General features: G+C 35.5%; 1 protein-coding gene across 7 annotated transcripts in view; it reads left to right on the forward strand.

Moving 5' to 3' along the window:
- LOC129727774 (potassium voltage-gated channel protein Shaw-like) overlaps nucleotides 1-27,710 on the forward strand; it is a 263,098-nt gene that overhangs the window by 223,300 nt on the left and 12,088 nt on the right. For all 7 annotated transcript variants that reach the window (XM_055685929.1, XM_055685928.1, XM_055685930.1 and 4 more), the window contains 2 exons: nucleotides 8,381-8,677; nucleotides 9,366-9,575. In XM_055685929.1, coding sequence (XP_055541904.1) covers nucleotides 8,381-8,677; nucleotides 9,366-9,575 — 507 coding nt within the window. The remainder of the gene's footprint in view (nucleotides 1-8,380; nucleotides 8,678-9,365; nucleotides 9,576-27,710) is intronic.

The following is a 27,710-nucleotide window of genomic DNA, read 5'->3' on the forward strand; positions in this document are numbered from 1 at the left end:
TTGTTCATACAGCAATACGATACTGATGTGCCATAGAACTTTCTACGAGGTAATCCGCGCAATCTTATGCGACTTCTGGTTGTCTGGGATGTGTTTCGTTATAATCGTATCGTATCTCTAGGGTGATTCATTTAATTAATTTTAGTTATACTGTAGCGTAAGTAATTATGATAAATTTAAGAACTTAGGTTTAGGTTTAGATTAGGGTTTAGTTTAACTAATTCTAGATTCAATATTTAGCTTTAAGAGAATAATATTTTAGATGCATTTTGTATAATTATGATACAGATGACTTTTTGGTTTATTTATGGTTCAACAATAAATTTCAAAACCCTCTTTTAAATATTTTTGGTCACTATTTGGTCACTATCTGGTCTCTATTTGGTCAATATTTTAATGAAAAAATTCACTAAAGTCACTTTTATTTTGCTACTAGCCCTGATATTTCACGAAATAATCGTAACCAAATATCGCTAGCGGCGAAGATGTGTTTCGTGAAAGTTTTCTTCGGCCGGGAAAAATATCTAGATGTGTGAAAGTGGCAGTTTAAATTTTGTCAAAAAAAAAAAAAACAATAAAAATGTTTGAGTTTTTAAAGGAGTGATTCATTCATGCGAACAAAAAAACTTCAACGTTCAAGGTAAGTTAACACAAATTGAGTTTCTGAGTGGAATATAACCAGTAGAGCTTTACAAACTGAATCCTGCCCACATCGCATATCACCTGACGAAGCCGTCAGTTACCCTATATATATATATATTAAATACGGGTCAATTTTTTTGATATTAATATGTCAAATGAATTGAAAATCTGAGAATAATAATAGAATCTATTAGATTCTAATATTATTTTGAGGCGGGGCTTACCGAATGGAAATTGACTCCGGAATGCGCTGCAAGTACTCAGTCATTCTGCAAAGGGTCTTTGGAAGGTCGGTAGAGCTAACACCTTCTAGGTTCCGAAAACAAGACAGACGCAGAAACAAGAATCAACAGCATTGTCTTTTTTTCACCCTATCACTGCCAGACAGTGGATTCTAGAAGGTCGTACATACATACATACATTTACTGGGCTTTTGAAAGCGATTTTGGCCATTCTGAGCTCAATTTGGGATAATTTTCTTTTTTGGCCTTTAGAAGACGATTTTGGCCATTCTGAGCTCAATTTGGGATCATTTTCTTTTTTGGTCTTTACTGGGCTTTAGAAAGCGATATCGGCCATTCTGAGCTCAATTTGAGCTCAATTTGGGATCATTTTCTTTTTTAGCCTTTTCTTCAGAAGGCGATTTCGGTCATTCTGAGCTTAATTTGGGATCATTTTCTTTTAGATTTGTTGGAATTTGTTACTATTTTACTTTCTTCGACTATCTGATCATCTGAATTCTTGACTTCTATATATTTTGACTATTTCATTTTTTGACTCTTTAGACTACCAGTTCTTTTTTTAGACTGGTGATTTTTGGAACCTTTTGATTGTTTTTTTCTTTCAACATTTCGGCTGGTTGTTTTTCATTTTTTGGTTAGTTGGTACTTGTGGTACTTATTCCTACATTTAGATTGGTTGAATAATATTGATATCACAACATTTTCACTCTATGTCTTTTGATGTTTTTATTTTCCGAGATTATATATTTGAAACTTTGTTTCTGTTTTAATACTAAACTGTTTGACTATGGACATTTTGACTGGTTCGTTTGTTGACTTCTTGAAATCTATCGAACTTTTTGATTTTTTTGACTGCTTGATTTCTTAACTACTTGAATTCTTTTTTAATTTGAATTTTGTCTTTTGTATTGTTTTTATTTTTTTATTTTTATTTGATTTCTAGAGTTCTGATTTTGTTCATCGTTATCTGTTTGATTTTTTCGAATCGTTGACTTTTTGGCACTTTCACCATTTTATCTTAGGTCTTCGACTTGTTGCCTTTTCAACTTTACGACCTGTAGCATAATAGACGTTTCGCTTTTTGATTTTTGTCGCTTTATTTTTGCATATTTTATTTTATAGAATGCAATTATGATTTACTATTTCCTTTACTCTCCGACTTCTCGAATTGTTGAACACTTACCTTCTGATTTTTTTTTTTTGGTTTCTTTTGGATTGTTGACTGTCGAATGATTTTATTTAATGATTTTATTTTATGATTTTGAGTTTAATTTTTTTTCCGTTTGGATTTGTTACTTTTTGTGGCCTTTTGACTTTTGGTTTTTAGATTTTGTAAACTTTTTTTCTCTTGAATGTTTAATCTTTCGATTTTTTTGAATTTTTGTGTTATTTTTTTTTTTGGTTGCTTGACTCACAGTTTTGTAAACGGAATTTTTTCAGGTACCAGTGCTTTTAATTTTTGACGTAGAGCTACGTATCTCAGGAAGTTTGGCTACATAGGAATGTAAAATAAAATTCTAAAAACGAGAGACGGAAATGCTAATAAGTCGATTTGTTTTCAAGAGGTTGGAAAATCATCTATGCATTTACTCAAATGCAGAAAATTGAAAAATACAGAAACGCTACGATCCTACTAACTCTAACAGTCTCTCCCGAGGCGAGACTCGCACCTACGACGACTAGCCGTCGTGGCTTTACAAACAACCTTTTCAAAAGATTCATAAGATTTGAGAGTTGGGATTTTTTTAACATTTAATATTCGGACTGCTTCGTCCAGCATTAAGTATTCGGAATTTGAAATTGATTTGATGATTTAGAATTCAACTTGAATGGTTTATAACTACGATTTGAGGTATTAAAATTCACCCTCCAAACTCTGCGTTTCAAGATTTACGATTTGTGATTCAGAATTTTATATTCAAAAAGTAGATCAGAGATTTGAGATTATTCTTGATACTATAAGATGTAGGATTCAGAATTGAGGATTTAAATTCAGAAGATAGGATGTAGCATTTTGGTTATATAACTTTATATTTCGGATTAACGATTTAAGATTCGAAGCTCAGAAATACAGGATGTAGGACTAAGGGTTTCAGATCTTCAATCTAGGATTCAGAAGTTGGGAATCATTATATCAGATTTAGGATTTGGAATTTGGTATTAAGGATTTTTTCACTTAACTTTGCGTAACTTTGTGTGTGTGTGTGTTAGATCCGAAGCTATGATATAGGTTTTATATCCAGGATTTTAAATTCAGTATATACAGTAATGGGCTTCAGGTTTGGCATTTGGGATTTCAGATTAAGGATTCAGGATTTAGGATTTTTGATTTAGAATTCAATATTTAGAATTTATGGTTCATACAACATTCAAAACGCTAAAATAATTTAGTTATGAATCGAAGTGAAAGTAAGCGAAGAGAGCCTCCGAATGTTTTCATGGTTCTTTCGAAAAGTTAAAGTTAAAAAAAAGTATTCGCAAGAGGACATATTGCAAATGTTCACATCGTTTGCTAACGTTATTCTATTCCCCTAACAAAAAAATCTTGAAAGATCGTCATATTTTTATGAGCGTACAAAGATAACGCTAGTAAACCCAAGTTTCGCCCTATAGCTTTAGACTCATAATCTAGGCTTTAAGACTCATGACTTAGAATATGAGATTGTGCATTTCGGTTCTATGATCTGGGATGTAAGATTCAGGACTTGGGAGTTAGTTTTCAGAGATTTAGGTTCAATATCTGGGACTTTCAGATTTTGAACTTTGGAGTTTGGATTTAGGATTTGAAAATTATCACTTTTGATTTAGGACTTAGAATTTAGGTGGAGTAGGACATCGCCCTGTAGATGGGTAACAGCTTACTCGAAACCGGTCGGTAAAACGGCAATTTTTGCATTGTAAAAACCATAGGTGTTTGTGTCTAGTTGATTATTTATTAGAATCTAGGATTTAGAATTTATTATTGGGACCTTGCTATTAGATTTTTCAAAAACTAAGGATGCAAGATTATTATTTTGGGATTCAGGATTTTGGATTTGGGATTTAGGAATTGAGTTTGATAACTTCTCATTTAGGATTAAGAACTTAGGTTTTAGATCTTATGATCTAGGATCTGAGATTTGGGACCCCGTGGTAGGGCTTAAGGACTAAGAAAATGCGACTCAACCCTCTTCGGATTTTGAGTGAGAAATAGGATTAAAGATTTTTAGAGGGTAAGATCGAGTATGAATCGATATTTAATTTGAGATTTGGAATTTATATCCTAAATGAAGCATGATTGAGGTTTTAGGAACTATGATCAACGATTAAGGATTTAGGATTGTGTAGTTGAGATTTGGGATTTTCATTATGGATTTAAAATATGAGACTTGGGACTTAAGATTCAGGGTTCTAAACTTTATAGTTTAGATTTGAAATTTTGGATTCGAAGTTTGGGATATTAGATATAAGATGTGGGATTAAAGGATCGGGATTTTTTTTTTGGATTTTGGATTTTGGATTTTGGATTCACAATATTAGATTTCGGATTCAGGGTCAAGAATTTAGGAATTATAAGAATTGTATGATTTGGGTCTTAAGACTTTTGATTAAAACTATCAGACTCTTGATTTAGAGCATGGGATTGGAAATTTAAGATCATTGATCTTGGATATGAGATTAGGAATTTAAGACATAATTTTGAGGATTTTGAAAAAAAAGACTTCAGATTCTACGACGTGGAATTTTGCATTTGTGGTTTAAAATTTAAGACTTATGGTTTGGGATTTGAAATTAATGATTTTCGACCTATTATATGTGATCCGTAATTTAGAATTCAAGTCCAAATACTTGGGAGTTTGCTTTAAAAATTTTGCGAAAACAAATTAGGGATTGGATTAGAAATAAGAGAAACAAAATTTCAGATTAAGGATTTGAGATGTTGGACTGCGAATTTTAGATTTAAGACTTCTGATTTATGATTCAGAACTAAGAATTCGAATAAAATCGGATTAATGATCTTCGATCTAAAATTGAGTAATGAGGGTTAAGGATTTAGGAATTAGGACTCAACTTTTAGTACATAAAAGTTAGGATAAGGATGCAGTGTGCATAAAAGTTAGGATAAGGATTTTGAAGAAGGAATATAGGATTAAAGTTTTAGAAAATATGATTATTGATTCAAGATTTGAAATTCCAGAATAAAGCTTTTGTTCAACAATTAGAATTTAAGACTTTAGATTGAATTTTAAAAATTTCATAGTTAAGATTTAAAATTTTTGGTTCGGAATTGGGACTTAAGATTTGGGATTACCTTCAGGATTTTACAAAAGCATTAAGATTTAGGATTAGGAATTTGGGATTTAGAATTAATATATCTGATTTAGAGGTTCATAAATTAGGATCAAAAATTTCGAACCTATGATCTAGGATCGGTATTGGAGATTTAAAGTTAGGGATTTAAGATTCAGGGATTGGGACTTAGATTCTGGGATTTTGCATAAGAATTTGGATTTGAGATTCAAGATTCAAATATTCTTGTTCAGAATTCATAAATTCGGGACAAGAATTTAAGTTCTTTAATATAGTATCTGTTATCTGGGACCTAGGGTTAGTGATTTAAGATTTAGGAATTGTGACTGTGGGATAAGAATTTTTCATAAGAATAAGGATTTTGGATTTATGGTATAACAATTATAGTTTAAATATTAGTTTTAAAGTTTGGGAATCAGAATTCAGAATTTGAGAACAGGGCTTTGGGATGCAGAATTGCCAAACTGAGGTTTTGGGCACTATGATCTAGGATTCAGGATTTATATACTAATTTCTTCATACAAATCATCACGTGAGGATCACTTTATTTGCTACATTAGTGATAGCTCACTGAAGTAAGCTTTATCAATTTGTAATCTTCACCAAAGTTCTGTTAATTTTGTTGATATCTATTGTTAAACCATTTACCAAAATTGGGATTCTAGATTTAGAATTTGGGATTCGATATTATGGTTTGAGATGCATAGATTGAAGGCTAAGGATCTTTAATGTGGTATTCTGGGTTTTGGATTCATGACATTGGAATTTCGGTGTTGGGATTTAAGCATCAAGATTTGAGACTTATGATTTAAGATTTAGGTATCAAAACATGAGATTTAGGTGTCAGGACTTAAGATATAAGATTGGTGATTACGGATTTACGATCTGGGATCTGCATTTGAGATTTAAGATTAGGGATTGAGAATTAAGGATCTAGGATTTACGGCTCAGTTTTTTTTTGACGTAGGACTCACCATTCTCTTCTCTTCTTAACTCCTACCTTTTTCCAACTAACTGACGAAACCGTGATATAAAAGGTACATTCGAACATTTCACTCCATCATCTTCATTCTAAACCCGTACCAGTGACTTACGGACGCTAGGTGTTAGCCGTTGAAAGGAGGAAAGATAAAATAGTACCGGTTTCACCCGTAATGCTGGTGGCTGTTAGTAGTACATGGCTACTGCAAAAGTATTAAAATGGCTGGAATTCTCGCCGGAATAACCATAGAACAAGAATAATCGACAACTGGCACCTTTTGGTGCCTCAAAGTGTTGCAATTGAAGCGGCTAGTTGAATTTTCTGTTATACAAAATGTTGCCGATAGCGGGAGGAACACCAACAAATGTTCATTTTTCGACAGCGGCCGGTGCAGCTTTCAAGAATGTTTTTCTTTCCTTGCCATTCTCTTCTCTTCGTCGGAGCTAATCATGCATGAAGTTCGTTTAGTGTCAAATTACTTTCCATCTGAGAATTTCCACTTGAATCGTTCTGGTCTCAAATACCAAATAGGTTCGTATTTGCTGCCTACTGAGAAAGGAAGAGTACATCGAATTCGCTAATTCTAATGGTTATCTTGTCATTTCAAGTTACGATCAAACGCTTTTCGAATCCAAATATCTGCGAATTGGTGATGCCAATATATATAAGGCTTCATTCATATATTTTATTTATATTGATTATTAATTATTGTTCAAAGGGCTCCAATGTCTCAACAAATAAAAATGCACTGTAAGATAAAAAATAACGAAAAATACATTAAAGTCGCTTTTTACGCGGGGGATACGTGCTGCGTAAATAAAACCGCGTAAACTCCGGAATCCGCGTAAACAAAACCCGCGTAAAAAGCGACCTTAGTGTACCGTAGTCCTACGTCATGCGGCCGTGTCCTTGATACCACCCTCCTACTTCATTTTTGGATTTTGCATAAAAATGAGGACTTGGGGTATGAAATTTAAGATTTGTGGTCTGGGATTTTCAGCCGGAGACTAAGAATGTAGGTTTCAGAAATAACGATCTGGGATATAGGATGCTATCCGTGATCTAGGGCTTAGAATTTCGGATTTATAAGTTAGGGTTTGGAATTTGAGATTCAGGGACTATAATAATTATATAAAAATAATATTTTGGATTTGGAATATAGTAAAGTTTTGGGTTCATTAAGCAGACAGTATGTGAGTAGAGAAAGAACGAAAAATAAGCGAACTGGAAATATGATACAGATTTTGGAAAAATATACCGCGTCCCGTCGGGATGCGGTATATTTTTCCAAAATCTGTATCATATTTCCAGTTCGCTTATTTTTCGTTCTTTCTCTACTCACATACTGTCTGCTTAATGAACTTGCGTGTTAACGGGAAAAAGCCGTTGTTAAAAATAGAAATTCAGTTCGAAAAAAATAAAGTTTTGGGACTTAGAATTCGAACTAGGAATTTCAAGACTTGGGTTTTATATTTAAAAATGTAGAGCTACGGTGTTATATTAATGATTTACTATCCAAGCTTTAAATACTGGGATGGGGTTCTGAAAATTTCGTGTTTAGATGTTAGAGACTCAATGATTATTATTTAAGGCTTAGAATAACTGATGGGAGATTTTTGATTCTCGAGTTTTACTAAAACAGCTCCTAAATAGAAAATTAATGATTATCTACTCTATCCAAACAAACCACGAAACTCTCGGTTTGTGGCTCGAATTGCATGTCAAATGAAAGATAATAAATTGCCTCGATTAATTATTTTCCAACGTTATCAATTCCAAGTTGGTAGCACACAGTGCCACTGCTTGTGTGCGCCTAACCATGCCAGTTAGCGGACTACATTATATCCTGGCACTCTGACACACAATTTCAGCCACACCGCGCTCTATTCAACGTGAGATTTTAGCGTCAACGAGTAGACAAATGCTAGCAAACAATAACGCTCCGGTCGGTTACACGCATCACAGCGGTGATCATTTATTTCCAGAAAATTACAATCCACAGAATTAATCATCCGAAGCAACAACGAAGGATTTATCTTTTCGGTAAACAGTTGAACACATACTCGGGAAGTGCCGTGACGGGTTTATTATAGAAGAGAAGTTGAAATATAAGAGGAAAGGGCGGGGTTTTAAACATGTTGTTCCTAGTGTTATTGGAATTAATGTTGATGTTTAGATTGTACTCAGTTGAAATGAATATTTTGCTGTTCCATTTCCATTTCAGGTGACGCCAAACATATTCGAATTCATCAAATCCCCGGTGAACATCATCGACTTGGCGGCCACCCTCAGCTTCTACACCGATGTCTGCCAGCGAATGGGCGAACAAACCGGACTGCTGGAAGCCTTTTCCATTGTCCGCATATTGCGGCTTTTCAAGCTGACTCGTCACTCGCCGGGACTGCGAATCCTTATACACACCTTCAAAGCGTCGGCCCGAGAGCTGACGCTGCTGGTATTTTTTCTTGTGCTCGGAATTGTCGTCTTCGCCAGTTTGGTTTACTACGCCGAAAAATTGCAGGTGAGTACAACGGACCGGGGTCAGGGAATGGGAGATTGGTAGGATTTCAAGCGAACATTCCCAGACGGTGTGTGGCTTCTGGCAAAGTTCACACATCCGAGCATTAATCATGTGGAAGCTTACCGTGTCAAGAAAGTGGCAAGATCAATCAATCACGATTTCATGGCTTTTTATATTGAACCAAATAGCACGATTAGCCTACCCTGGGAGTGAGTGGGCGGAAATCTGGGTCGTATGTAACGGCACATGTGGGACAGTTGTTTGTTTGCAACCAATCAACGTGATTGCACAAACAACGTCAAGTCACGGGGTTTGTTTTTGAAGAAGGTAGTAAAGAAAGGGGCTTTGCACATACGCCGTGCGAATAATATGGTTGTCATTCTGATTTGGGGCAACTGAAAAACTTTTATAACACGTTGCACTACAGTATCAAAATAGATTTCATACCGTCGAGAAGAATACATCTCCTTCGCATGCAGTTTGCCAGGTTGCTACCAACAGGGCCATTAATCTTACTCTCACATGATCCTCTTGTTGCATCGCACGTTACATGTACATAATCTATCACACGGCAGACAATCGATCGAGAATAAACAATGAGTACTATCTTTATACTGATGTGTTTTATTTCCGCACTCCATTTCTCGCAAACTGCCACCCACGGAAACACGGCACACACACCCATCAGGATAATCCGGACAACCAGTTCAAAAGCATACCGCTGGGCCTCTGGTGGGCTATCGTCACCATGACCACCGTCGGATACGGAGATATGGCGCCGAAAACCTACGTCGGCATGTTTGTGGGGGCACTTTGCGCTTTGGCCGGCGTACTTACCATCGCCCTTCCCGTTCCGGTTATCGTCAGCAACTTTTCCATGTTCTACTCGCACACCCAGGTAAGTACGTCCGTTCGAGTACCGGTTCGAATCATACAATACTTGGTCAAAATTTAATCAACTCAAAGTGAGCTCAAATCGTCTTCGTTGTACAAGGGGAAAAAACCCAACGATTTTCTCGAGCGCAATCAAAATGCAATCCCACCACAGCGACGTTCGGAGTTGGAAATACAGCAACTTTTCTGCCTGACGATGGCAGACAGTTGCCGCTTCGGCATTTACGAGAAAAACTTTCCCCAAGATAAAGCTATTCACATTGTTACTGTTGCCCGTTCGGAACATTGCAATGTAATTCCGCTAGAATTTTATGATAGTGAAAACAGTTTCGACTTTATTCGGTTTCCCATTCGAAAACAAGCAGCATTCACAGCATGGACAGCAGTGCAATCTCAAAATCATCATTTGTGAGAGTGCATCCGTGCGGTTTGGTGGGGCATTACGCGCTGGAAGCGAAAGACTTTCAACATGTTTTGATTGCAAACATACTTTACGCCCGCGTGGTAGGATTTTGCATCATCATAACCATTGAAATTTATTGCTACTTGCAAATAGTTCTGTGTAATAAATCGTTAATATAATGTTATGTCCGTTTTATTATTTTGTATACAACCTTGCTATTTTTGATGGTGTAATAAACCTATGTTCGAACATCGAGAATCAAAATATTGTACTTTCGCTTTGCCTGCTGAAGTGATCCAATTTTTCATAAATGTTTTTGTTCTTCCTAGTAACGTTTATTATCCAGTTGGGTAAATTGGATTATTTTTACGATTCAAGCTCGACTCGATATGAAAATTTACACCGTTTTATAGCATACATTACCAAATACTTGCACCCGGATTGCGTTGCTGGAGATGCGCTGCTCATGTACTGATGATTTATCGATCCGAACGTAATTTTTGCTCGCCCATTGGCACGTGGCAAAATACGTGGAAACATTCGATTATTCTCGCGATTTTTCACCCCTCCACATCGCCATAAAAAGTAACAGATGATGAAGATTATTAGAAAAATTAACATCATATGCTAGACAAAGTTTTTTACTTGCTCATCTGAAACCCGTGCTGTTATTTTGTGATAAAAAATTATGAAACCAAATCCTTGCCTAGCAAGTTTTTTAAGCTCTCGGATTATGAGTTTGCAGGTGGTTTACGGTGAAAATTTCCCATTTCCATCTTAGTCATGCCGTCGCTACTCAGCCGTACACCGACGTGCGGTGTGTTAATGACTCGCAACGAGAAAAGAAACTTTTACAAGGATAATCCTTCCTTCGGCAGGTAGATCCTCCTTGGAACATCGTAAAAACTTTTTTCCCCTCTGTCTTACTCGGATGCAGGCTTTGTTCGTGGGATAATCTTGGGAGAAAATTTACACAATCAAAAACTATTCTTCAACAATTATGTAATTTTCTTCACTTTAAGAATCTGATAGCTGCAGGCTTTTGACGTAGGACTACGTCTAACCGCACTATATCGAGATACATTCTGCGGAAACTAAAACCAAGGTGTAACGTTGGAATGAAAGATTTCAAACGGTAATACTGATGTAACCACATGATGGATTACAATAATCAATATGTCGTTGGATTGATAAAATGATGGACAATTTTGTGATTCCTCAGTTATCATTATCATTTCATTGTTAATCAGTGAAAATTTCATAAAAATTTCAAGGTCGAATTTTCACGAACAATGTACCAATCACATGCGAGTACGCCTGGCACAGACTTCATGAGTAGACACCAACTGCCTGCTGTGATATCCTGTATAGCAGTGGCAAAAAAAATTGACAGAATCTCCCCGTCCCAATAGGTCAACTTATGTTAGCTTCCATGAGCCTAGACTATTTTGATGTCTTGAAAGTGAAGCTTTTTCGGAAAGTTCGTAACCACCTCCACTATCAGACAGTTTTACGTTCTGCTGTTAGAATGTTATTAAAACTGATGTCTTGAAGGAGAACATGCTGGCACAGGCAACAGTACTGCACCGAGCAATGTATGAATAGAGCGCTGGTCACTCATCGTCTATCAGTACAGTATTACTCGATATTTATTTGTATGCAGCCAAGCCAAGTGAAGACTACATTGCCGCTGTCGACGTACAGTGGGGCGTGTTGGGTTAACGCGCAGGTATCGTTTTGCGATCTGGAACACAATCGAATTGCCGTTTGAATTGTCTTCTTCTTCTTCTTCTTGTTTCGTATAGTAGCAAATATCAGAATTCAATATGATTATTCGGGTGCCGCAAAATACGCTGCGTCACCAGGGACAACAAAATTCTGTACGTGTCGGTGGAAGTAGATAGCAGGGTATATAAATTAGGTTCGTTGTACAGATAAAATGCGTTGTTTATTTTTGAACTCTACACTTTGATTTTCTCATGTCCATTTTAAATTTTCTGTGAATATACATTTTTGTTTATAAACTGTAATTCTTTCTCGTTATTTTTTCCACGAACTCTCTTTGCCGCTTGGTGATCGGAGAGTGAGCCATCTTTCACAAGACAAATAAATATTGTTTAATTTCTACTAAATCGTACTCAATTTAGGTCTGTATAGAAGCTTGCATTTTTGCGTATTGAAGAAAATTGACTGTATCAGAACGAATGGTATTCATCAATATCGAAGAGAATATAAAACAAATAATCAAAATACAGACCCTATTCGATTTTGCCAAACACGACACGGCAGAATTTTTCTGTTGTCAAGATTGAACCATGCCAAAAATGAACGGTTCTCTTTTCATGACTTTTTTCATAGATATTTCTACCAATGAACTTGTTTTAGTTCCAAGTCGTTTGAGGTGTCGCTTTATGAATTAAGGCTGACGACCTAGATACTTGATATTACTACCCGAGTAATTAGAGGCTTAGTACTGCTTAGATCATGATCATTATATTACCGGCACATGTTGCGGTCATATTCCACTAACCGTTTTCCGATTCCGGTCATCCGCTTCGGCAACATAAAGAGCCAAAATACCCTTCTTTTGGAGGATGTTGAGCTTGAATTGGTTGAAATAATCAAGAAAACTAAGAAATGTGATTTGACATAATCGCTCGTTTTTGGCACATGTGTGCCAAAATCGAACCGTGCCAAAATTTAAACGAGCTCAAATCAAACAGAGCCTCAAAGGGAAGAATAAAACTATCATAGTCCTACGTCAACTATGCGGTCGTGTCTTGGATACTACCCTCCTACTGTTTTTTCTTCTAGAGGGAAAAGTTGAACTCTAAATCTCAAGCGATTTTAGAGTAAGTGTTTCTCAATGAGAAATTGTTATCTTGTGCTTAAGTAAGCTGTGTTTATAAAAAAAAGCAATTTTTTCAATGTTGTTTAGAAATAAACCACCAGTTCAATTGATTATATAGTATTGATGATGATGATGATGATGGTCCCACCTCATACCCCTACATCGGTTTGAGCTGGACGATTTATCTATATGAGATATTTTTAAAAACATCCAGTTGGCAAACAAATAACGGACTGGTTATTAATTTCAGACATAGTAACCCTTCAAATGAATACCAATAATTAAAAAAAAAATGACGGATTTCCAATCCAAGGCTCATCCAAAACGTTTCCAACCCGAAAATTATCTGGACTTGATTAGGAATTGAACCTAATGTTTAAGAGCGTGCACTAATCAGAATTGGTTCTAGATAACGATCTAGAACTACGAGAGAGATCCAATGATACTATAGTTCTCGATAACGAGCTTTACAGATCACAGGCAAACTCAAGCCTTTTCAGTTTTCGCTCCAAACCCTATTTTAAATTGTGAAAACAGATGAATTGTTAAAAAGAAAGTGAAATAATTTAGAAAATATTACAAGCCAAAAAGCAATTTGTCAACCCGATATGCTTTTTGTTTCCATTTCAGGGGTTTAAACCTGATGTACTCATATCAAGATTGTCTATGTCAGTCTCCGCGCGCGTCACTCAAACATGTGTAGCCGACTCTTTTTTTTTTACTCTACTATTTAATATTATAAAACTATATTCAAACAAAAAATCCATCATCATCAATGAACATAATAACTTAATGTACCAAATAAATTAAAAAAAAAAAAATATTTCAATTTTAGAATCTTCTTTATAAATTTACAAAAAATCTATGCTGTCTACAAAACAGACTTTATGTGTGAAATACAAAGCCGTTTAAACTCTGCCATTGTTGCTGCACGTTTTACTTGCCTGGGCATCGAATTGAAAAAGTTTATTCCTTTGTACAACAGAGAGTTCTGTGATCTTCCAAAAAGAAAATTTGGTGTTCTGGCATCTTCCGCGTTTCTAGTGTTTTACCTGTGCAAATCTCTTCCTCTATCCTCTATCCGGTCACACAAATATCGAGGCAACATATTATTAAAAATTTTATATAGAAACACCATTGTCAAAAAATATACTCTTTGCTTCACAGAAAGCCATCGCAATGCGTCCAGCATAAAACTCGAGGAAGTGTATCTATTACATTTTAATATTAATCGCATAATTCTATTTTGTAAACGTTGCAATCTCAATATTTGCGTATTGTTTGCCAGGAAAAAAATGGATGAGCAGAAATCTATATGTGGTGAAATAATTGACTTGTACAACTGAATTTTACTTCTAATAGTCAATTCATCTTTTAATCGGTTTAAGACAAAGTATTTTCTGGCCATTTTTTTGATGACATTATCAATGTGAGACTTAAAAGTTAATCTGTCATCAATAATTACTCCAAGATACTTTATTTCATTTACGCGATCAATCGTCTCACCATCAATTTCAATATTTACGTCTAGTCTGGAGTTGGCTGAAGAAATTATCAAGTACTTTGTTTTACTAATGTTTAACTTTAGTTGCTTAAATTTTAACCAATTCGCTAGATAATGTAAATCTTGGTTTAGAAGTGCTACAACATCAAGCGGATGCTTCGCTGCAATGAACAGAACAGTGTCATCAGCGAATAAATTAATATCACAGAACCGTAAAACTCGCTTCATGTCATTAATGTAAATAATGAATAAAATGGGCCCTAGAACACTTCCTTGCAGTACACAAGTGTATTAGCAATGGAATCCGAATCAAAATCGTTAAAACGAGTCTTCTGAGTTCTAGCACACAAATAGCTTTCAAACCATTTGTATGCTGTCCCTACGATACCAAAGCGCTCCAATGTTTGTAACAATAAGGGCCTAGAAATTGTTTCAAAAGCGCGTTTTAGATCCAAAACACCGCAAAAATAGTTTCTTTAGCCTTGATTTTTTCTTTCCATTTTGCTAACACCAGATTCAAAGCAGACTCACAAGAGTGACCCTCTCGATAACCTGATTGATCTGGGATTAGCAAGTTATTACTATTTAAATAATTCATCAGCTGGCCTTTTACAACAAGTTCTAATATTTTCTCTAATGTGTGCAACATGTTAATGGGACGGAACTCTTCGGCTTTATTCGTCCCAGTAATATTGGGGATAGGAACCACAAGAGATTCCTTCCAAACTTCAGGCACGTGCCCCGTTTGTAATGATTCATTAACAAGGTACAGCAAGTCGTGTCCAATAACATAAAAGCAATCTTGTATTACTTTTCCGTTGACATTGACGATACCAGCCGATCTTTCCAAAGAAAAACAAATATCTTTCAACTCTGCAAAAGTAATAGGATGAAAACCATCAAAGCTACAGTTATTATTGATCGGCTGTATTATCTCGTCCGGTTCATTGACCAAATCAATGCTTTGATTGATCGATTGAACACTATCAACGAAATAATTGTTGAATTTCTCTGCTATTACTCGCGCTGATTGTTCTCTCAAACCGTCAAATGTTATGGATTGCGGAAAACGATCTTTATTTTTCATTAATGTTTTTAATATTTTCCATAACTCTTTGCTGTTATTTTGATGTTGATCGATCTTTCTCTGTATATATTCACAACGGGCCTTTCAAGGCGCGTGAATATAAAATTTTTTCACTACACTTTTCACTTTTTATTCACTTTCACTATTTAATTCTATCACTTTTCACTTTTCACTTGCAAATACGTATTTCGGCACTGACATAGTGCCTTCGTCAGTGCTTATTTGGTCAGTGGAGAAAATAGCGAAACCCCAAGAATTTTATACCTAATTAGGTAAACGACTGGGGCAAATTTTAACTCAGAAAACGTTAACAACTTGAGTTAGGTAGAGAAATGTGCGGCCTGGTGATCCATGCCTTGTCGGGGAGTTTTCGGTAGAAATTTAAAAAGCCAAGAGAAATGATTACCCTGATCTCTGTTAAGGAGGGTAGCTGGGTTTTGTTTGAATATTTCTAAACTTTCTGCGACATCTAACTTCCAAGGGGATGTTACTGATCGAACTAAACTAATGTTGTCGGTAGTCATAGCGTGATCTTCATGAAATATATGTTCGGCTATTTTGGATCTGAAATGGTGAGTAATTCCTTTTTCTGAGTCTTTCTTACCCTTTACAAGTTCTGAAGTATGTTCCTTAAACCGGATGTCTGAATTTTTTTTTGTTTGGCCAATGTAAACTTTATCACAATGTGGACATGCAACTTTATAAACACCCGCCCTATGTAATTTGTCAATAGTGTCTTTAGTAGACCCCAACTTTGTTTTCCTTTGATTATTTCTACTACTGTAGATAATATCGATACCAAATTTTCTAAATTTTTTACGAGATGCGAGATAATGGCTTCTTTTGATGTCACAGCACTTTTTCCGAGTGTTCCAGTTAAAAAGGGGCTATAAATCTTTTGGAAGATTGGCTTCTTTCCCAACAATGTGACAACCCTTGGAAAACTAAAGTACGCAGTTATTTGAAGTTAACTCGACTCTGCATGGAAGACAATTATTTTTCATTTCGTGGGAAATTTTACAAACAAACAAAAGGAGCACCGATGGGGAATCCTCTTTCACCTTTCTTATGTGAGCTTTTTATGGCACATTTGGAAAATAAACTAAATGAAAAAGACTGCTTACCAGATCGTTGGTGGAGGTATGTTGATGATATTTTTTGTATTTTACAACAGGGGGACTTGGAAAGTTTTTTGGGAATTTTGAATGGTCTTCATAAAAATATCCAGTTCCCTTTGGAAATTGAACAAAACAACAGGCTTTCATTTTTAGATGTAGTCGTTGTTAAAAACTCCAACCACTTTGATCACAACCATATGATCCACCGTATGGAATCTTTGCCTCTCAGTAATGAAGGTAAGAAAAACGAAATGGAATATATTTTTGATATTGGTGAGCAGAATGGATATAACAGAAGAACCATACAAGCCATTTATGACAAAAAGAAACGAATCCAACATAGGAAATCTCACACAACACTCACTGCGCTAACAGAAGATCGGAAAAGAGTAGTGGTTGAATATGACGTCAGTTTCACTCGTCAACTTCGTAAAAAATTTAGAAAATTTGGTATCGATATTATCTACAGTAGTAGAAATAATCAAATGAAAACAAAGTTGGGGTCTACTAAAGACACTATTGACAAATTACATAGGGCGGGTGTTTATAAAGTTGCATGTCCACATTGTGATAACGTTTAAATTGGCCAAACAAAAAGAAATTTAGACATCCGGTTTAAAGAACATACTTCAGAACTTGTAAAGGCTAAGAAAGACTCAGAAAAAGGAATTACTCACCATTTCAGATCCAAAATAGCCGAACATATATTTCATGAAGTTCACGCTATGACTACCGACAACATTAGTTTAGTTCGATCAGTAACATCCCCTTGGAAGTTAGATGTCGCAGAAAGTTTAGAAATATTCAAACAAAACCCAGCTACCCTCCTTAACAGAGATCAGGGTAATCATTTCTCTTGGCTTTTTAAATTTCTACCGAAAACTCCCCGACAAGGCATGGATCACCAGGCCGCACATTTCTCTACCTAACTAAAGTTGTTTACGTTTTCTGAGTTAAAATTTGCCCCAGTCGTTTACCTAATTAGGTATAAAATTCTTGGGGTTTCGCTATTTTCTCCACAGTCCAAATAAGCACTGACGAAGGCACTATGTAAGTGCCGAAATACGTATTTGCAAGTGAAAAGTGATAGAATTAAATAGTGAAAGTGAATAAAAAGTGAAAAGTGTAGTGAATTTTTTTACTACAAACAGCTAGAAATATAGAAGAGAAACATTTCCCTCTTTCTCCTTTTTGCGATAGATAGTACCTTTTTCGTCCTGTCATTCAAGATAATACGAAAAAAGTTGAAAAATAATACAAAATACCAATATGTAGCCTTGGAAAAGGCGAATGTGAACTACCTTTCAGGAACAAACCACAAGTTTTAGAGTTAGAGGCAGTCAAAAATCAATTCACAAGCAACCGAAAATGCTACCAACCTGTCGAATAGCTTAGGCAGCACTAATTTTATTTGAGCAGTTTATCTGTCAAATGTACCTGTTGTTAAAGATTGAAAAGTTTAATCCGCTTTTACCAGTGTCACCCAGTGTTGTTAGTCTCGCTCAGACTTCCTGTGCACGCGCTTTTTTCTCAAGCGACGAGAGAAATCTTTCTCTCGCTCGTAGAATTTCCATGTACGTGCGACGAGACGAGACAACGTCACATTTGCAGGTTGCTCTTTCGCTTCTCTTTCGGTTCGGATTGCGATGCGCAAGCGATGTTTCGTCGCACTATGAATTGAGCGAGACGCCTGTACTGTACATACATGATACAGCTCGTGCGCCAGAGCTCGTGAGACTTTCTCGTGTACCAGGCTCAAAGTAATACTTATTTTGTGCTGTTCTGTTAGGGAAAATCAATTTTATTCGATTTAAATGGAACTTTGCACTCGTGTTTGACTTGGCAAACTGTGTATTTTTTTTTAAACTTTTTGGGCCAGAGTGAATTGTTAATGAACACTTGATTTTGGTTGGCAAAAAATAAAGCTAAATAGTAAATTTTTTTCAAAGCAACCCACGGAGTGGTCTAAACACGAAAAACCGTGATCGTTTTAGATTCGACTGTGAAATCTTGATTGTATGTACCCAGTGTCTTCAGCAAGTTTATTCCATATAACAAGGCCTTTGTTTTGGCATTTTCGATTTTTTTATCTATTCCCCTAGTAGTTCGATATAAAAACTATTTTTTCTAATTTTCAAAATACCAGATTGCTTTCTTCAGCAAAGTTGTAGGAAAATATATAAGAAAAAGAGTTGCTGAACACTGTAATCTTCTAACTGTACGTCTGATATGACGAAGCAGAGTTTTACGAGGAACACTCCTCAAAATTAATTTTTCGGCCATAACTTTTTCTGTAATCGACGAAACAATTCAAAAAGTTCTAAGATTTTGTTCATTCTGCTAAACCTTTCATTTTTGTAGAATATATTGGTTTGCTATTTTTATTTGTTGTAAAGATATTTCTAGTTTTTTTGCTGAAAATAACCATATTTTGAGTCCATATTGCTCCGAAGGTTGCAGATAGTAGCAAACCAGACTGTATGCATTTGAAAGTTTGTCAAGAGAAATGCATTACTCATAAGAGTTAAACTGTTTCTAGTTGTATCCAACCGAGTATTGAATGAAAGGAAAACTCCCCTCAAAATTAGTTTTTTGTCCATTACTTTTTCTGTAATGTTTCGACGATTCTAAGATGTTCTAAGATTTTGTTCATTCTGCTAAACCTTATAAACAAATGCTTTGACAACAAAAGCTAGTCGAACTTTTTGATTGAAAATGTTTACTAACACCTCTTAAAATCATAAACTTTTTTATTTCTTGGAAAATTACATCTGGTTTTCTTCCGTTTTTAAATCATTTTTAATAAATACTTCACATAGTTAAATATTAGGAATAAAATTTTGAGTCATGAATAAAAAAGTCCCCGTCGTGCTTAAAGATGCTCTGAAGCACCATTTCAAATTTAACTTTTTTCTTTAAAAAGCAATATTTTACACTCCCTTTAATTGGTCTACAAAGTATTTTGCTTTAATTAACCCGAAAGTATTTTTAAATCATGTGAACGGGAAAGGGTTACAAAATCGGTTTTCTCAGTTCTTTTTCTCAAAATAAGTTATTTAGATAGACATTTTAGTCCAAAAAGTGCGATGCCCGCCCCCACCTCATGCCCGCCCCGCCTCATGAGAGCATGAATGTTTTGCAAAATGTTTAATTTGATTTTTTTTATAAAACTTTACCTTCAAAAAAAATTTTTAAATTTCATTCCACCATCCTGAAATTTAAACCAGAAAATTTGTTATAACTTCGGATTTCATCGAAAAGAAAATGAGAAAAAAAATTAACTTTTAATTTTTGTTTGTCAATTAAGATAAGGTGTTTGTTTATAATTTATTTTGACCAAAAATGTTTTTTTCGCGGTGTGTTTTTTTTAAGCATCAGGGGCCATCCATATACCACGTGGACAGCTTTGTGTGGGGGGGGGGTTGGCTATTGTCCACGGTTCATACAATTTTTTTAGAATTTATACGAGCAGTTGTCCACGGAGGGGAGGGGGGGGGTCAAAATCATTAAAAATCTGTACACGTGGTATGTGGATGGCCCCTTATTAGTTCCCTGCAATTCATTCTCTGACAGTTCATTTTGTACAACTGAAGGATTCTGTGCTACAATGCTTTGAATCAAACATATACCAAAATACTTATGTTCTTTTAAAAAAATCTGTCTGCAAAAATTGCCCGCCCGCGAAAAATATTCAGTTTGTTAAGTCAGGTATGTGTGCTGAGATTCAGCCAAATCAAAAATGGTAGATATTCGATGATGATAGGTCATTTGGCATGATAACACCCAGGACTCAAATTGACGCAGACTATCTTTCTAGGATTAACACTCCGCATTTGACGAATCGAACGTCGAAATGGTTCAAATTCATTCATCAATCCCATGTTGCACGTTACAAAACATATATTTACTAGATAATATAATACCGTAGCATTGAATTGCATTTTCGTCTCCGGTATCGAAAGCATCATGTATCAGCGACATGATTCGAGCAACGCGTCTCCCACAGTTACCCAAAGATTTGTGTCTTCGATACTGTATGAGCCCTTAGACCCTTCTGGAGGTGCATTAGTTGGAAAATTTCATAAAACAATATCACTAAGGGGCCATCCACATACCACGTGGACAGATTTTTAACGATTTTCCTCCCATATCTAAAAAAAATGTATGGACCGTGGACATTACCCAAACCCCCCCCCCCCCCTCAAAGCTGTCCACGTGGTATGTGGATGGCCCCTAAGATTATAACAAAAGTTCACATCGTTGCAAAAGGTAATATTCCCCTAACAGCAAAAAAAGATCAGATTACTATAAATACGAGTATATATAGTCGCACTAGAGTTAATGTGGCTTTAGAATCATATATCTGATTTGCAATATCTATACCTTATTTGAAAATTCTATCGAACACTTCTACCCCCAACATGTATTGAAAAATATAAAATTGATTATATTGGTTTAGTGGTTCTGTTATTTTTAACTCCCGAAAGGCTTGTACTCGAATTAAAAATCACATCTAATCTTATAAGTACAAAACTGAATATGATTTTCTTTGGAATGGTTTCTATTATATAATAGTCAATGACATCTTAAACGACGACAGAAACTCACAGCATCTCCACGTTAACCAACATAACACTCTGCATCTAATATATTTGTTTCAGTTAAAAATACTATGCATTTTTATACCGTTCGCAAAGAAAATAATAATATATACAGTCAGGTTTTTTTTTACGCGAAGGATACGTACCTCGTAAAAAAACCGCGTTAATTCAAAAATCCGCGTAAAAAAAAACCGCGCTAATTCAAAAATCCGCGTAAAAAAACCGCGCTAATTCAAAAATCCGCGTAAAAAAAACGCGTAAAAAAAACCGCGTTAATTCAAAAATCCGCGTAAAAAAACACGTTTTTTTAAATCCGTGTAAAGTAGTCCAGCAAGAGGGCTTTAGAAAAAACCCGAGACGCTCTAGTACCAATATTTAAAATTGTCCTCTTTGACGGTCATTCCGGATCTTTCGGTGGCCGGAGAGTATTTTTTGGACTTAGTCTTTTACTAGATAAACACTTAAACGTTTCTGGTTCCAAACCCACGTTAATTCGGAAATTCGTGAAAATTTTTTTGAATTAGCGCGGTATCGCGTAAAAAAAACCGCGTTAATTCAAAAATCCGCGTAAAAAAGCCGCGTTTATTCGAAAATCCGCGTAAAAAAACCGCGGTAATTCAAAAATCCGCGTAAAAAACCTCGTAAAAAAACGCGTTAAAAAAAAGCTTACTGTAAATATGGTAACAAAACGTTCTTCATTATTGTTAACAAAAGTCGGATTAATCAACATATGAATTGATAAAAAAATGAATAAGTTTACACACCATTCATTATTCAAACGGTGCTCTGACGAAAGCTCCTATAACACCGTAAATAAGAAATCACATAAAATCTCCTGCCTTCATCCCTCTGGGCAGAATCAATTTCTTCCTTGCGCCATCAGCGCAAAGCAATATGTGAAACTAGCTCGCGAGACGAGCTCACGAGAATTTGCGCGCAAGCTGTCTCGTGTGCGCAACGCCCATGCACCGCGCTCGTTACGTTGAGAGACGAGATATCTTCGTGTACGTCGCAAAAGAAATTCCATGCGACGAGACATGGCTCGTACGTATTACAAGTTCTCTCGCTAGCATGTGGCGCACAGCACAAAACGACAGAATGAGAAACGAGACTTGTAGCGCAAAGCGCGTTGTCTCTTTTTTGTACGAGCGAGATTTCAGGAAGTCTGGTCTGGTCTGGTCCGACTCTCGCTCGTAAGCAGCATGCAACACCTCATGTGAGGTTCTCGGTGCCGCCGCTTTTACACAGTAGATAATTCTCTATTCAAGCTATTTCTCGTTCTTTCTCGCTTTCTTTCTTGCTCGCATTTACTCCCGAGATTATATGCACACACTCCTGTCTACTATCCTCGTGTGTACTCGTGTGTACCTACTCCCTAACTCGCGAGATCGACCAGCCGAAGACAATTGTTTCAAGATGCTTTGCGATGGTTGCAGAGGGACAAAAAATAATAGGGTATCGGACTACTTCGGCAGCGGTTCGCTTCGACTGGTTTTGCATTAGACTGCTGTAAAAAACTTACCGAGGCAGTCCGATGCCCTACACGTTGCCCCACTGTCGGCTGTCGGTGCATGTCGGGAAGACAGCATTTTCGTTTTCGAGCACAGTTTTTCAAGCACTCCTCCTAATCAAGCAACTTTAATCGAGTACTCCTACTCACTGGCAGGAACTCGCGTACTCTTTTACGGTAGCTGAGTAGCAATTCGAAAGAGTATGTTCGTGTCGGTGCGTGCTTGCTGCTGCTCGGGAAATGCATGAAGAAGAAAGAGTATCTCCAAAGCGTGTAGCAAAAGACTTGAGAAACGTAGCATATGTCTCGTTTTCAAGCAGAAAGGAAAAGCAGGGTTTTGCTTTTCGCTCGATTTGCAACGCTGGTTTCACCAGATTACTATATTTTCAACTTCATTATTTTTGTCAGTTTAATTATGTTTTACAGTTTAATTTTTAACCAGTTAGGTCGATTTCACGAATTTTAACAACTCTTACATCAATTTTACTAATTTTAAACATTTTATCAATTCTGCGAATTTTACAAAATTCACGAAACTCAACAATTTCATCAATCTCGTTTTCCATTCAATTTTACTAATTTATTTTAGTTTCACCAACCTTACTTATTCAATCAGTTTAATTCACCAATTTCCACAACATAACCAATTACACGTCAACCCAACCAGTTTTTTTCAGTGTGAGACCTGGAAGTCAATGTTCTTCTATATTTTTCAATGAGCATTTAGAGAATTTCCTGAAAGAAATCTATTGGAAAATTTAGAAAATCTATACCGAGCGTCTTAGCAGAGTGATTTAAGAAATCAAAGAAATAGTTATCGGTTTCCGTTATACTCTACCAGATTTTTTTTTTTTTTTTTTGAAATAAGAATTGAAAATCAGTCCGCGCAAATATATATTTCGACTGTGACATACAGTCTTTCTCAGTGCTTATCATTCACCTCCTCCGCCCCGTTAATATTTTACGGAAATTAAACGTAGCTGAAAGTTTAGAAATTTATAAACAACACTCATGCACGCTTCTCAACAAAGACGCAGGTAATCACCCCTCATGGCTATTCAATCGGCTTCCCAAAAACCCCAGACATGGTACAATAAACAATCGACCGTATAATTCCCTACCTATTCTAATTAAGAGTGCTAAATTTTCATTTTTACCTACTACAAATAAAAAAAAACAGGATTTACGCTTTGCTCTTTACCAGTCCACATAAACACTGAGGAAGACTGTATGTCACAGTCGAAATATATATTTGCGCGGGCTGAATTTAAAATTTAATTTCCAAAAACAAAATTTTCTAGTAGAGTATAACGGAAACCGACAACTATTTTTTTGAATCTATTGGCAACTGTTTTTGACTCTTATCATTATTATTTATAATTTTTATAACTTTTAGAACTTACTAGTTGAACGTTCCCGGCGATGCTCGGGATAAAAAGTTTCAAAATTAGGAAACATTTTTTATAATTCATTGCATTATTAGCACAACTCTCTTTAAAAATATTTCACATCTTATACGTCCATCATCCCTTTAAGTACTTTAACATTCTGAGAACGCATAGAACGGAAATACCCATATTGGATTGTATTTTGTGATTTGGGGGTGTTTTACAGAAACTGGAAGTCGCCATTTCGGATTTCAAAATGACGTATGGAGTTCGGAAATTTGGGAAGTATTGTAATGGTTGGCCAAATACCGCTTTAGATTATTTTCCTGAAATCAGAAGTCGTTATTTTGGAAAATGTTATGTGGGGTCATCCTAGTTTCGAATATACCACATTCGGTGATAACCGGATATTCGTCAATCGTTCACAGTAAAACCTCTTTTTATATAACTTTTAGAAGAAAGGAATCAACGTAAGAAGAATTTAGCGTGACCATTCATGCTTAGTTCTCTTCTATAATCATATTCAAAGATATAACATGTGAATTTTTATAACGAAAATGTTTGTTGGTGTCCAAGGAACACGTCTGAAAAGAAGTTAACGTTTTAATCCACATAATTCGTGGAAATAAAAAAAAAAAAAGATTAAACCAATGAAATGCGACCTTTCTTCCAGCCAAATGTCACAAAATCTAGTTTTGGTAAAAGTAAAAAGTATTTCGAATCCCGTAATGTGTTACTATTCACAAAACTACAAAAACATCAGAAATGTATTTTTTTTCTGCTCGACTCGCACCAAATTAAAACATAAATTCTTCTGCTAGAAAATATTTGTAGATGTTGAAAGGAACAACGAACATTTTATTGAAAAAATTAAAGGGTATGTGCTTGAGTGCACAAACGTAGGCTTGCCGTGACACTATGGTGGGTGTAAAGATTTAATTCTGCCATATCCATAGTATATAACACACCAAACGTACAAATACCATACACGGTAATCTATGAACATTTTACAAAAAAAAAAATCACATACACCTGTCATAAACCACAACATACAAATACCAATACCCACATGAACAGCCCATAAATGCATAACAGTCCCATGCAATTTCTTATCACTTTTTTCTTAAACCTCAAAAACTTCTTCACATACCCGGTGCTCTCAAAAAATCGCAAGAAAAAGCTTTTTGCTGCTAAATTGATTAGAAAAATATGAATTTTGGTCAGTCCCATGTTACAAATAAACGCAAAACAAGCTCAGTGCTGAAAATAACTCGCATAAAGTTTTTTTTCTTCATCTATAATTTATTTAACACGGCACAAATATAATTTAATGTTTAACGGCGCCAATTATATCTGGTACCTTACTTTCTAAAGTATCTTAATACTAAAAGCAAATTTTTTATCCTCGCTGCCGACTACGAGCTGAAACTAAATCTAACTCAAAGGTAGAATGTTTTGCATTAAATCGCATAAAGTTTTGGTCACTATCATAGAAATACCAATTGAAGTACTTATAAGAAAAATAATTTACTTGTTGCCTATACAAGTATTCTGTCATGAATATATTTACCTCGGATAAATGCGACACATATGTTATACACACATACACGTAATACACACACACACACACACACACACACTTACTTACACACACACACGCACACTTACATACACACACACACACTTACATACACACACACACTTACATACACACACGCACACACACACACACACACACACTTACATAAACACACACACACACACACACACACACACTTACATACCACACTTACATACACACCCACACACTTACATACACACACATACACATACACACACATACACATACACATACACACACATACACATACACACACATACACATACACGTTGAATACACATACACACACGTTGAATACACATACACACACGTTACTTACACATACAAACACGTTACTTACACATACACACACGCCACTCACACATACACACACACGCCACTTACTCATACACACACGCTATTCACACACCCACACCTATCCAACGGCTTCCCAGTGCCGTACACGTCCAATTTCGGGCTGTATTTCACAACGATATCTGAATTAGATTACCACTGGTGGGGTCCAACTTAGATCGAAAGGAAGCCGAACTGTTCGCCTTGACGGTCGACCAGGGAATGATCTTCTCTCAACACGGAATGTCCTTTTATAGCGTCACTCAGTGTGGGGAACTTGGGTGATTGGGGGAAGAACCAATCACGTGGAAGCATCTCTGCTTTTTTCTTCGTCGCTTACGTTGGGTGATGAATGCGATGCCAATTGGCTGGCATTGCTATCCAATGACTGAATGCGTGAAAGCATTTCGTCTATGTTTTTGAAGTCTGCGTTAGGGAAATATACCAATCGTATAAAAAATGTATGTGGATATTCGACCTCCAAACTTTTCCGCAATTTTCACGGAGTAATAAGAAAATGGTAACTAAAATTATCATGTTATACAAATCTTGTATATTTTAGCTTTCCAACGGTATATTAACTATTGACATCGGAACAGTTGTTATCATCTAAAATCTTCCATTCCGCCAACCAAAAACGTTACATGTTCAATACAGTTTTCACAGAATGTACCTTAGTATAGTGAAGAAAGACGTAGTCCCACGTCAAAAAAACAAATTTAATTTGCACGCAAATTGAGCTCATGCTCAAAAAGTCAAAATTTTGCATCTATCATATGTATAAAAAAAAATTTCAAAAAGAGTATTTTAATGTGTTTTTCTATATGCAGAAAATCATTTTCAAACATACGTAGTTTTCAAAGTAATATCTCAACTTTTAGCAATAAGATACCCATTATTTTTCCTCAAATGTCTTTCCTGAACATTAACAAACATTTCAATGAAGAACAATTACATATCATAGCTTTGAATTTCGATTTAGAGGCAAATTGGGTTCAAATATTCATGATTTTGCTTGTTTAACGTATTGTTGTGAATATTTCAAATTTCAGTAATCAAAAATCTGTTATTTTTACTCAAAAGTCTTTCCTGAACATAAACAAACGTTTCAATAGAAAAAATCATATATCATAGCTTTAAATTTGGATTTAGAGACAAATTGAGCCAAAATATTCATGATATTGCATGTTTTTCTTAGTTTTGTGAATAATATCTCTTTTTTCAGTTATCAGATTACTATTGTTTCTTCTCGAATGTCATTCCAGAATAACAACGAACATTTTATTCAAAAAAATCACGTGACATCGCTTTGAATTTCGATTTAGAGACAAATTGAGCTTAAAAAATTATGGTATTGCATTTTTCATGTGGTTTTATGGCAAATATTTAAATTTCAAATAATCAAATACCTATTATTTTTGCCTCAAATATCTTTCCTAAGCACAACGAACATTTTATTATAGTAAAAATCACATCACTGCTTCGAGTTTTGATTTAGAGGCAATTTCAGCATAAAATTCATGATTTTGCATGTTCCACGTAGTTTTGTGAATAATATCTCAATCAGATACTAATTATTTATCCTCAAATGTCTTTTCTGAACATTAACAAACATTTTAGTGAAAAAAGAATCATATGTCATCGCTTTTAATTTTGATTTAGAGGCAAATTTAGCACAGAAAGTCATAATTTTGCATGTTTTACGTAGTTTTGTGAATGATAT

Source organism: Wyeomyia smithii, chromosome 3, assembly GCF_029784165.1.
Source record: "Wyeomyia smithii strain HCP4-BCI-WySm-NY-G18 chromosome 3, ASM2978416v1, whole genome shotgun sequence".
Classification (NCBI taxonomy): Eukaryota; Metazoa; Arthropoda; class Insecta; order Diptera; family Culicidae; genus Wyeomyia; species Wyeomyia smithii.